The sequence below is a fragment of the Globicephala melas genome, chromosome 3 (assembly GCF_963455315.2).
Source record: "Globicephala melas chromosome 3, mGloMel1.2, whole genome shotgun sequence".
Taxonomy (NCBI): domain Eukaryota; kingdom Metazoa; phylum Chordata; class Mammalia; order Artiodactyla; family Delphinidae; genus Globicephala; species Globicephala melas.
In genome coordinates, this window is record NC_083316.1 from 151869974 (window position 1) to 151881083 (window position 11110).

Here is an 11110-nt window from a genome sequence, read left to right on the forward strand (position 1 = left end):
TCTAGCAGAGCCACATTTGTTCCAAGGAGGTGTTTGTTTGTTTGTTTAGTTTGTTGAGAAGAAATAAAATTCACCCAAAATTATAGAGCAACGTAAGATGGTAAAGGCGCATAAATGTTCTAATCAAAGAGGTTTTTGTAAGCTGGCCTAACAGTGAAGGAGAGAGGGGGTATTTGAGGCCAGGAGGGGTTGACAGCATTCTCTCTGCCAATATAACGAGTAAGGGTTGCTTTGAGAATTCAATGAGATAATACAAAAATCATCCTGAAGGGCATATAGTTGGTATCCCATCAATGATAATTAGCTTCTTCCTTTAGCTGTTCTTTGAAAGGCAATACAGGTATCTCTTGTTATTTGAATATATTTGGACATTGAAGTATAAGATTTTGTTTGCATGGTGAGGTGAAGAGGGGATTTTAAGCAAGTGAAACTTCCTGGTGAGGTGCCATAAAATTCTAAGCAGGTGAAACTTCCTGGATGGGGAATGAGAATGATGTCCATAAGGAAAAAGTTCAACAGAGGTTATGTTGCCCTCATGTTATTTCAGGGGTCCTCACTTACCTGTTGACAGTGTGCTTTCTGTGCAGATAGGCACTATCAGTACTAATACTACAGGAGTTTGGGTCTTGAGTCTTATAGTCTCAGATGGTCAGGGACCAAATGACCAACATCTTTGCACAGAGCTGGCCACCGTCAAGGCTGGGGACGAAAGTGGAGTGTAGGCAATATCGCAAGTCTGAGCCTGCTGAAGCTCTGCAATTCTGCTCTTTCTGTACCTTGACCTTAGGCTGGCCTCTGCCTTCGAGGAACACACAGTTTTGTGGGGGAATTGGACACAGATACAGGTAGTCAAAATGCCATTCTTCAAGAGTACTGTGGCAGAAGTGTGCATGGTATGCTGTGGGAGCAGACCAAGAGGAAGCAAAACAGTGCTGGGGATCAAGGTTTGGAAGTCATGGATGGCTTCTTTCTTAAGTGATACTTTGAAGAAGAACTATAATAACGGTTACCAGTTGTTGATTGCCAGGCCCCGTTCAAAGTGTGTTTTCTGCTTTAAGTCTTTGCAGCAACCCTATAAGTTAGATGCCATTATCTTTATCTCATAGGTGAGGAAATTGAGGCACATAAAAATTAAATTTGGGGAATTCCCTGGTGGTCCAGTGGTTAGGACTCCGTGCTTTCACTGCCAGGGCCCGGGTTCAGTCCCTAGTCAGGAAACTAAGATCCCGAAAGCTGCGTGGCGTGGCCAAAAAAAAAAAAAGGTTAAATTTGTTGCACAAGGTTCCAGTGCCAGTAAGTCATAGAGAAAGGTTTCAAACTCTAGTATAGTTGGGCTTCAGAATCCAAACTCTTAACCCCTACACTGACTGTGAGGAAGTTAACAACTTAAATGTTGTAACAAAAAGACAGCCTATGTGAAAGCACACATTGAGTCGAACGTGATGAGTTAGTGACCTCCAAGTATTTGCTGTGGTTTAAGCACGGGGTTGGGGAAACACTGGACTGCTTTACTGAAAAGGTGGCTAAGTTACATGGTCAGAGCAGATTTTAGAAATCTCAGTCTGACTAGAATGTCAGGACCGTAGAAAGTGAGAGGTTGTAGCCAGGAATGTCAGCGAGATGGCTGTTTTTAGTAATTTCAGGCAGAGATAATGAGACTGTCACAGAGAATAGCGCATGGAGTCGAGAGGATGATGGGTACTAGATAGACATTAAGTAGATAAACTAGGTAGGACGTGCTGAATAATAGGATGAATGAAGGAGGGAACAACTCCAGGCAACATCAAGTCTGCTAGATGGTGACAAGGAAATGGAGAAAGGGGTGTGGATTAGAGGGGAGATTTTCTTTAAAGAACTGGCAGAGCTTGGGGAAAACTACAGAGAGGAAAGTGGGAAAATTTGGAATTCTTTAAAGAGTTTTTAACCTGAGTCAAGAATAATGAATTAAAATTTTGTTTTAAGCGGAGAAGAATGAGATTAAGATTTTTTTCAGACTTTTCAGACACTACAATCTTTTAAACATATGAAAGTTCAGGACTTGTATGCAGATTAGCTGCAAAGATCTATCTTTGTATTAGGCTAATAACTGATATTTACAGAATGAGCTTTAGGAGAAGAGTAGGATAGGTGCTCCAGACAATAGGGAAGAAGGAAAGGAAAACTTCTAATTTTAATTTCTTCCAAAGGAACACAGCATGTTACCTGGACACCTAGGAGGCACATTATTTGTGGAAGCAGAAAACTCAAAACTGAGGAAAAAGGCTTAAAGGCAGTGACTTTGCTGAGCAGATGCAGTCTAGTTGTTGTTAGGAGATGTTATATGTGGGCTTTTTCAAATTATTTAGCTTTGTTTTTTGTTTTAAGTTTTCCTCTGACACTGGTAGTCTGTATAGTGCCATTTAATGATGGATTATGTTTTATTTTAATGCCATATATGAACACTCTGGGGACTGTAACTTACTAGAAAATAGAAATCATATATATGTCTTAGATTTTTGTCTAAAACGTGAATTTTCTCCAATTTAAAAGGGGGAAAAAGCGAAATAACACTACCCAGAGATTAAGTGACTGTGCTATATGTTTTCTTAGCTCTTCAGGAAGCTGCAGCAAGGTTTGAGGAGTTAAAGGCCCAAAAAGAGCTAAGACAGCTGCAGGAAGATCGAAAGAATGACAAGAAGCCACCGCCTTATAAACATATAAAGGTGAGAAAAGACCTCAGGAGAGACCCTGTAATAGCTTGCCTGCTTCCCGCTCTGTTCATGAGGAGAACTGGAAGCGCAAGCACAGTTGCTTTTAGGTAGAGGTATGAGCTTGAAAGAAGATAAGAAAAAAGTGCCAGAGCACCATTTCTAGCACATTGTGTGCACTTTATAAAATTAGTTGTGTGTTGATACAGTGTTGTTCCTGTTGCTTTCGAAAGTCTTTTCATAAAGTGGATTGGAATAGATTCTGTTCACAGTCAACGAACCTTGTGGTTTGAAAGGGAAAAAAGAGCCTTGATAAAAAATGATAAATGGCCCTGAGATAGTGTGAATAATACACATGGTAAGTCTTCTCGTAATGGCTAATAGTAAAGATATTTTAGGTGGCCAGTGTGACTAGGATTCCCAAGGTCACAAGAATACATGTTAAGTGTACCTGATGCTAGTGTACCTGGTAAAACAGTCATCATCATTTCTCATCTGGGTCCAGTAGACCCTTTATATTGTTAAGTCATTTTTATAAATACTTTACAGAAGTAAAAATAAAGGAATAGTGAGGAAAAAACTTATTAGGAATTTTAGTAAGTATTTACTGAAACCTCGTTTTTAAAAACCTTTTAATCAAGTTAGTTTTGGTGCTCAAATATCAGACCACATGAAAGAATACTATAAGCTCTATTAACAAAATGAGATTGCCCAAGTTCTTGTTGCAAGATATTTGTGATGATGTCATTCCTGGATGGGAAGACCATATATATATATATTTTTTGTCATTAGAGAAGCATTATTTGTGTACTCATTGATTTTTTTTTTCGAGTTTCTGAAGTCTGAGATTTTCACTTAGAGATCAATTTTTAGAGTCTAGTGTGTTAAGTATGTCCCAGGTATTCCATGGGACGTACTTAAACTAAAAATCAATTTGTTTTTTATCTGAAATTCAAATTCAGTTGGGTATCCTGGATTTTTACTTGCTAAATCTAGCAACCCTACTAAAAGTAGACTGAAAGATGTTATCTCCAGTCTTTTATACTTTCTGGAGAGAAGATGTAGTACTTTGGGTAATGCAGTGCAGAAACTAAACTGTGACTGTTTCACTGTTGCATCATGTTTTTATGATTCTGTCATTCCACTTATTATTTTTGTCTTTTTTAGCATAGTTGGCAATCATTGATGAGTAACAAAGAGTGATGATGAATTAGTAAAGAATTATGAGATATAGGAAAAGTAAGAACACTAAAACTCCATAATAAAGATTAGATTTATAAAAGTCTAATGGACCTGCCTAGTAGTTGCAATATAGAATGAGTTTTTTTAATAAGTAAAGTTTCTTCTTGATTTTTTGAAAGACCTCTGAGAAAGTGTCATAAAATATAAAATATCAATCCTTACGAATAGTTAAAACTGTTGGGAAAAAAACAAAACAAAACAAAACCTAAAATTGGGTCTAAATGGACCCTGATGGTAAAACTGAGAGTTAAGTGGAGTTACTGTGCATGGAGACATAACACTGAGGTGTAGTTCATCCTCAGAAAAAGGGAAAGTAATTTGTTTCCACAGTCGTAGATGTCACATATAGCAGAAGTTAGGCCCTTCAGAGTAGCCCGTCAACCGTATTGAACCTGTATATTGAGAAACCAACTAACGTCCCATACATGATCTAATCACAGAATTTAGACACCAACTTCTTTCCTCCACCTTTAAAACAAAAACGTATTTCCAGGAAAAAGATTTAGAATAGGGGTTGGCAAACTATGGTCCATGGGCCAAATCTGGCCTACTATGTATGGTTGGGAAAATTTGTTTTTTACAGACTATTTCCTGACACATGAAGATTTTATAAAATTTAAATATTAGTGTCCATAATTAAAGCTTTATTGACACACAGCTATGCTTATTCATTTACATATTGTCTATTGTTGCTTTCGAGCTATAGTGGCAGAGTTGAGCAACATGCACCAGAGATCTATGGCTTGCAAAAGATAAAATATTTACTGTCTGGCCCTTTACAGAAAAAGTTTGTCAATCCCTGATCTAGAGCAAGTGTAAATACTACAATTACATATCTGTGTTGTTCTTAACTTAACCATGTGTGGGGTTTTGTTTTTGCTTTATGTTGTGTTAGGCAAGAAACTTATTTGGGATTAATAACAGGTTAGATCATATGTCAAGGAGGAATGATTGAAACATACCTTTATAGAGAGAAAAGGAGTAGGATGAAACTTTTTTTGGATGGCAGTGTGTCAGTCAGGTAAAGGTATTCACCTTGAATCAGAGGTGAATATTCAGATGCCTTATGTAGGACCTGTAGTCTCAGGTGATTGAGCTCAGCCCTTGTTTATGCCTTAGAATTTGCCTTACTCAGTAGGTTTGTGACTTCCAGTTGCATATGGTGAGGGTGTTCCTCCATTAACAAGTTAATACTGTTTATCAGTATTTTAAAGAAGCTGGGAAGAGATCTGGCAGTGAGACTTACGTCATTTTAAGTTGTTCTGGAGAACGTTTGAGGGCAGTATACTTCTACAAACAGATTATTCCCCACAACAGTCTTGCAAGTAAAAGTGACTTGTCAAAATCATGCAGTTCCTGAGGAGTCAAATTTTATGTATAGGATGGGTTTTTGAAGACTCGTGGTTTGACTGTTCCCACTGAAATAATATCAAGTAGGGGAGACTCGTTTTTATTTTATTTTATTGAAGTATAGTTGATTTACAATGTTGTGTTAATTTCTGCCATACAGCAAAATGAGTCAGTTATACACATATATATATTCTTTTTAATTATGGTTTTATCTCAGGATATTGAATACAGTTCCCTGTGCTATACAGTAGGACCTTGTTATTATCTGCTCTATACATAATAGTTTGCATCTGCTAACCCCAAACTCCCACTCCCCAGTGCCCCCCACATACTCCCTCCCTCCCTCCCTCCCTCCCTCCCTCCCTCCCTCTCTCTCTCTCTCTCTCTCTCTCTCTCTCTCTCTCCCTCCCTCCCCCCTCCCTCTCCCTCCCTCCCTCCCTCCCTCCTTCTCTCTCCCTCTCTCTCTCCCCCTCTCCCTCCCTCCCCAATTAGGGGAGACCATTCTTATAGTGCACAAATCCATCTCTGTTGTGGAACATCCTTTTTTTTTTTCTCCACATTGTTGTTAGTATTTGTGAAAATTCTAATGGCTTCAGAATCACAGAAATTGTTTGGTCTCTATGTTTTACCACACTGGATTTTCACGGTGGTTTTCAGTACTAGCACCACTAAAAATGAATGCCTGGGTGACATTGCTATAGTCTATTAAAAAGATTTCAAGTTATGATAGTCAATATTAAAATACATCTTCACAAACAGGACTCTGATTGCTCAGAGACCTTTTCATGTTAAATATCAGTTGAGAATGGTGATTTTTTTTTTTTAATGTAGCAGCTAAAGTGGCGCCACCATGTGGCAATAGCAGAAACTCATTTTACAATTTACTTGGCTTACCAGCCTTGAAATTATTTTTTTTAAGAGATGAATTTTTTAAATTTGTGGTATTTACATTTTGCGTATCAAGTGAGGCTTTATTTTTATGTCAAATTGCCTAAATCTTTATTTCCTCCAGGTTTTTTTTTTTTGGTTTTTGTTTTTTTGCTCTACGCGGGCCTCTCACTGTTGTGGCCTCTCCTGTTGCGGAGCACAGGCCCCGGACACACAGGCTCAGCGGCCCTGGCTCACGGGCCTAGCTGCTCCACGGCATGTGAGATCTTCCCAGACCAGGGCACGAACCCGTGTCCCCTGCATCAGCAGGCGAACTTTCAACCACTGCGCCACCAGGGAAGCCCTCCTCCAGTTTTTTAATTGTGGTAAAATACAGATAACATAAAATTTTTGATCTTAACCATATTTAAGTATACAGTTCAGTGGTATTAAATGCATTTGTAATGTTTTGCAACCGTTGCCACCATCCATCTCTAGAACTCTACATTTTGTAAAACTGAAATCTATACCCCAGTAAACAGTAGCTTCCCATTTTCCCCTCCTCTCAGCCCCTGGCAACTATTATTCTACTTTCTGTCTCTTTGTATCTAAGTAGAATCAGTATTTGTCTGTTTTGACTGGCTTATTTCATTTAACATAATATCCTCCGGGTTCATCCATGTTGTATATCGTGTGTCAAAATTTCCTTCCTTTTTAGGCTGAATGAGATTATATTATTTTTACCACATTTTGCTTATTCATTCGTCGGTGGACACTTGTGTTGTTGCCACATTTAAGTTATTGTGAATAATTCTGCTAAATCTTGATAATTCAAAATCATGTAAAATGTGGCATGTGACTTTAAAGGAAAGAAATCTGCCTTTCATAGGTCCTAAATTGTCTTGTGTTGACTTGCCTGCTATACTATAGTATGTGTTTCTACTCCAGGTGAACCGTCCTATTGGCAGGGTACAGATCTTCACTGCAGACTTGTCTGAAATTCCCCGTTGCAACTGTAAAGCTACTGATGAGAACCCCTGTGGGATAGACTCCGAGTGCATCAACCGCATGCTGCTCTATGAGTGTCACCCCACAGTATGTCCTGCTGGAGGGCGCTGCCAAAACCAGTGCTTTACTAAGCGCCAGTATCCAGAGGTTGAAATTTTTCGCACATTACAGAGGGGCTGGGGTCTCCGGACAAAAACAGATATCAAAAAGGTGAAGAAACCTATTCTTAATTTTCAGATTTTTTTTCTTTGCAGTTGCTTAATATGAGTAATTGTTCTTGATGAATATGAGAAAATTGATCATGAAGGAAAATAATATTGTGTGAGGATTAACCTTATTTTTATATCTTGCCAATCCTTCCAGAAATTAGAGGCTTGAAAATAGATGGTCTCCTTTATTTCTAAAGTTCAAGTATTGATCATGTTCACTATGCATGAGAATGATAAAAATGAGGGAAATTCATAGAGATACTTGTTTGCTCGTTTGCGGAAATCCTGGAACCTGTAGTTAGGATAGTGAGAGCATGATACAGTGGTGTTAATCACCAACTAATAAAATAAAATCTATTTTTACTGAGAGAAAAATAGGTTTGGGTTCATGGAACATGCAGGAGAAGAGGATTAGGTCTTCTCTAATGAAAATGCAGTAACATCTTCAACTTGAAACTTGGAAGGACCTGCAGGTTTCTAATAAATAGATGGTATTGTACAGTCTTTGAGTAGAATAAATTATATTTGACATTTTAATAGAATAAACCTTACTCTGGTTATACCTTCTGAAGAATTTTATTGAAGTTTGTTTCTAGGAAAGGAAGTGAATATGGGGTGGTCTATTTTAGTCATTTGCTAAGTAACCATTATATATTGTCTGTGTGTCAGGCATGTTGCTGTGTGATGCAGTGCTCAGTAAGAGAGACATGGTCCATGCTTTCATACAGTTTACATTCTAGATGCGGAGAGACATTGAACAAGTAATCACCCAATGTGGAAACACAAAGGGTTCTGGAGGCATGTGGCAAAGGGCCTGAAACTAGCTTGTCTCTGAGAATTTAAAATTTTTTTTTTGTTGTTGTTGTTGTTGTTGCGCTTAGTTGCAGCAGGCAGGCTCCTTAGTTGCAGCTCAAGGCCTCCTTAGTTGTGTCACATGGGCTTCTTAGTTGTGGCATGTGAACTCTTAGTTGCGGCATGCATGTGGGATCTAGTTCCCTGACCAGGGATTGAACCCGGGCCCCCTGCATTGGGAGTGTGGAGTCTTAACCACTGCACCACCAGGGAAGTCCCTGAGAATGTTTTTTTTTTTTTTTTTTTTTTTTTTTAGCGGTACGTGGGCCTCTCACTATTGTGGCCTCTCCCGCTGTGGAGCACAGGCTCCGGACGCGCAGGCTCAGTGGCCATGGCTCACGGGCCCAGCCGCTCCATGGCACGTGGGATCTTCCCGGACCGGGGTACGAACCCGTGTCCCCGGCATCAGCAAGTGGACTCTCAACCACTGCGCCACCAGGGAAGCCCCCTGAGAATGTTTTAAATTGAGGCTTGAAACATAAGTAATTGTTGGTTTAGGCTGGTTGAGTGTTCAAGCATTTCAGGTAGAGGGGACAGCATGAGAGAAAGCCAGTATGACTATTGTATAGTGAGTCAGGAGGACAGTGATGTGAAATGTGGTGGAAGGGCAGTAGGCAGGGCATGCTCCAAGGAAAAAGAGGATAGTTTAGCGAAATTGACTTTTAGGTTCTTGGACAGGTAAAGGGATCAACTATCCATATCACCATTATAGTGGAGCTTTAGTTTACTTACTTTTATTTTGGTTGATCTTAAGGTGTATCCCAAGTTTTCTGCTGTTGGCTGTGGTAGGAGTGGGGAGATGGTTCATATTTTCAAATAGTTGAAGTATCATATTTATATTATGTGGTTTCTTGAATAAACCTTTGTTAAAGTGACTAGTTAAATGTGCATGAATTGCTTTGGAGAATCTGTTGTTTTCATTAATTTTTTAAAATAAGGTATACCTGTGAACACAGTTATGCTTTTTGTCACGTAAGTGAAGAGCTATTTCTTGTTCCAGGGTGAATTTGTCAATGAATATGTGGGTGAGCTAATAGATGAAGAAGAGTGCAGAGCTCGAATCCGTTATGCCCAAGAACACGATATCACTAATTTCTATATGCTCACTTTAGACAAAGTAAGTAATGAAAAGTGTTATTTCCACTGTTATAAGATTGTGAATTAGTGTTGTCCCAGCTATAGTGTTCATAGGCATGTCATACACTGTCCAAAACAGTGTCTTTCCCCCATATTCATAGGGATTGCTTGATCAGGGTCCTGGAGTTAGGTAAGGTTGCTCATTTCTAGCTGTACATCCATGGCAAAAGGCAATACAGCTGCTTTTAGCATTATTTTTCAGTGTCCAATGTAAGTGATTATGTCTTTTAGTGTTTTTCCTATAAGATTAAAACTTGAAGCCAGAAAAATAATAATTCTTTTACTTTTTATTTTACAGATTGAGACACTGATTTGTTCGTATTTAATTAGTGCATTGAGAAGGTCATATAAATTGACTATAGAACTCAGCTTACAAACCCAAGTCAGCTCTCCAATTATTGGAATTTCTGATGAGTTACATTTCACTGGTGTCTAGAATTATATTTGGGATTTCTTTTTTTGTATGTGTGTGTTTCCAACATGTTTTATTTATTTATTTTATATTTATTTTTTAATATTTTATAGAAGTATATTTCGTTTACAATGTTGTATTAATTTCTGCTGTATAGCAAAGTGATTCAGTTATACATATATATTCTTTTTCATATTCTTTTGCATTATGATTTATCACCAGATATTGAATATAGTTCCCTGTGCTATACAGTTGGACCTTGTTGTTTATGGGATTTATTTCTAATTCCAGCATCCTAATGTGTTTTGTTTCTGTGTATACTGAGATTCCTCTTTGTACCTGAGTATTATGTTCTGCTAGGTTCCTCTCCCCCACCCTCCTTTAACTTTTATAATAGACCTTTCTTGGTGTGAAACTTTGTATTTACCGAGTTGTACTTTTATGGATTGTGAGATTCTCACCTCAAGATACTCTTGATCTTCATTCGGGATGGGGTCTTGATGTCATTATTAAAATATTAGGTGATTTCTGATGTGTAGCCAGGGTTCAGGACTACCTAATTTAGAGAATGGAACAAGCTACTATTTCTAGGATGGTGGTCCTCAAACTTTAGCATATATCATAATCACCTAGTGGGCTTAACACAGATTGCTGGGCCTCAGAGTTTCTGCTTTAGTATATCTGGAGTGCAACCCAAGAATTTGCATTTCTAACGGATTCCGAGGTGGTGATACTAGTGCTGGTCAAGGGACTACACTCTGAGACCACCCCTCTGGAAGAATCAAACTTTACAAATAGAAACTCCAGCTTATTTATTATCACTCTAATTTTAATCAATAATAGTAGAGGTCTGCTGAACAGCATCTCTTGGAATTCTAGGATCGTATTATTGATGCTGGTCCCAAAGGAAACTATGCTCGATTCATGAATCATTGCTGCCAGCCCAACTGTGAAACACAGAAGTGGTCTGTGAATGGAGATACCCGTGTTGGCCTTTTTGCCTTGAGTGACATTAAAGCAGGTAAGAATTATTTAAGGATTCTGGAGCTAGGAATGGGATTTCAGTTTTTATTATCTAAAAATCCCATATGTTCTATAATCCAAAATGAGGTTGCAAATTCCCAAGGATACATAAAAGACTTTCCAGGTGGTACTTAGCATGTACCAGGTATTTTTTTTGTTGGTGGTGGTATGGTAAAATACACGTTACATAAAATTTACCATTTCAGCCATTTTTAAGTGTACGGTTCAGTGGCATTAAGTCCATTCACATTGTTGTGCAACCATCACCACCATCTATCTCCAGAACTTTTTATCTTCTCCAACTGAAGATACCCATTAACCAA

General features: G+C 38.5%; 1 protein-coding gene across 7 annotated transcripts in view; it reads left to right on the forward strand.

Annotated features, from left to right (window-relative positions):
• Nucleotides 1-11110, forward strand: part of NSD1 (nuclear receptor binding SET domain protein 1) — a 136608-nt gene that overhangs the window by 112091 nt on the left and 13407 nt on the right. For all 7 annotated transcript variants that reach the window (XM_030846930.2, XM_030846934.2, XM_030846928.2 and 4 more), the window contains 4 exons: nucleotides 2590-2702; nucleotides 7095-7364; nucleotides 9216-9332; nucleotides 10644-10785. In XM_030846930.2, the coding sequence (XP_030702790.2) occupies nucleotides 2590-2702; nucleotides 7095-7364; nucleotides 9216-9332; nucleotides 10644-10785 (642 nt within the window). The remainder of the gene's footprint in view (nucleotides 1-2589; nucleotides 2703-7094; nucleotides 7365-9215; nucleotides 9333-10643; nucleotides 10786-11110) is intronic.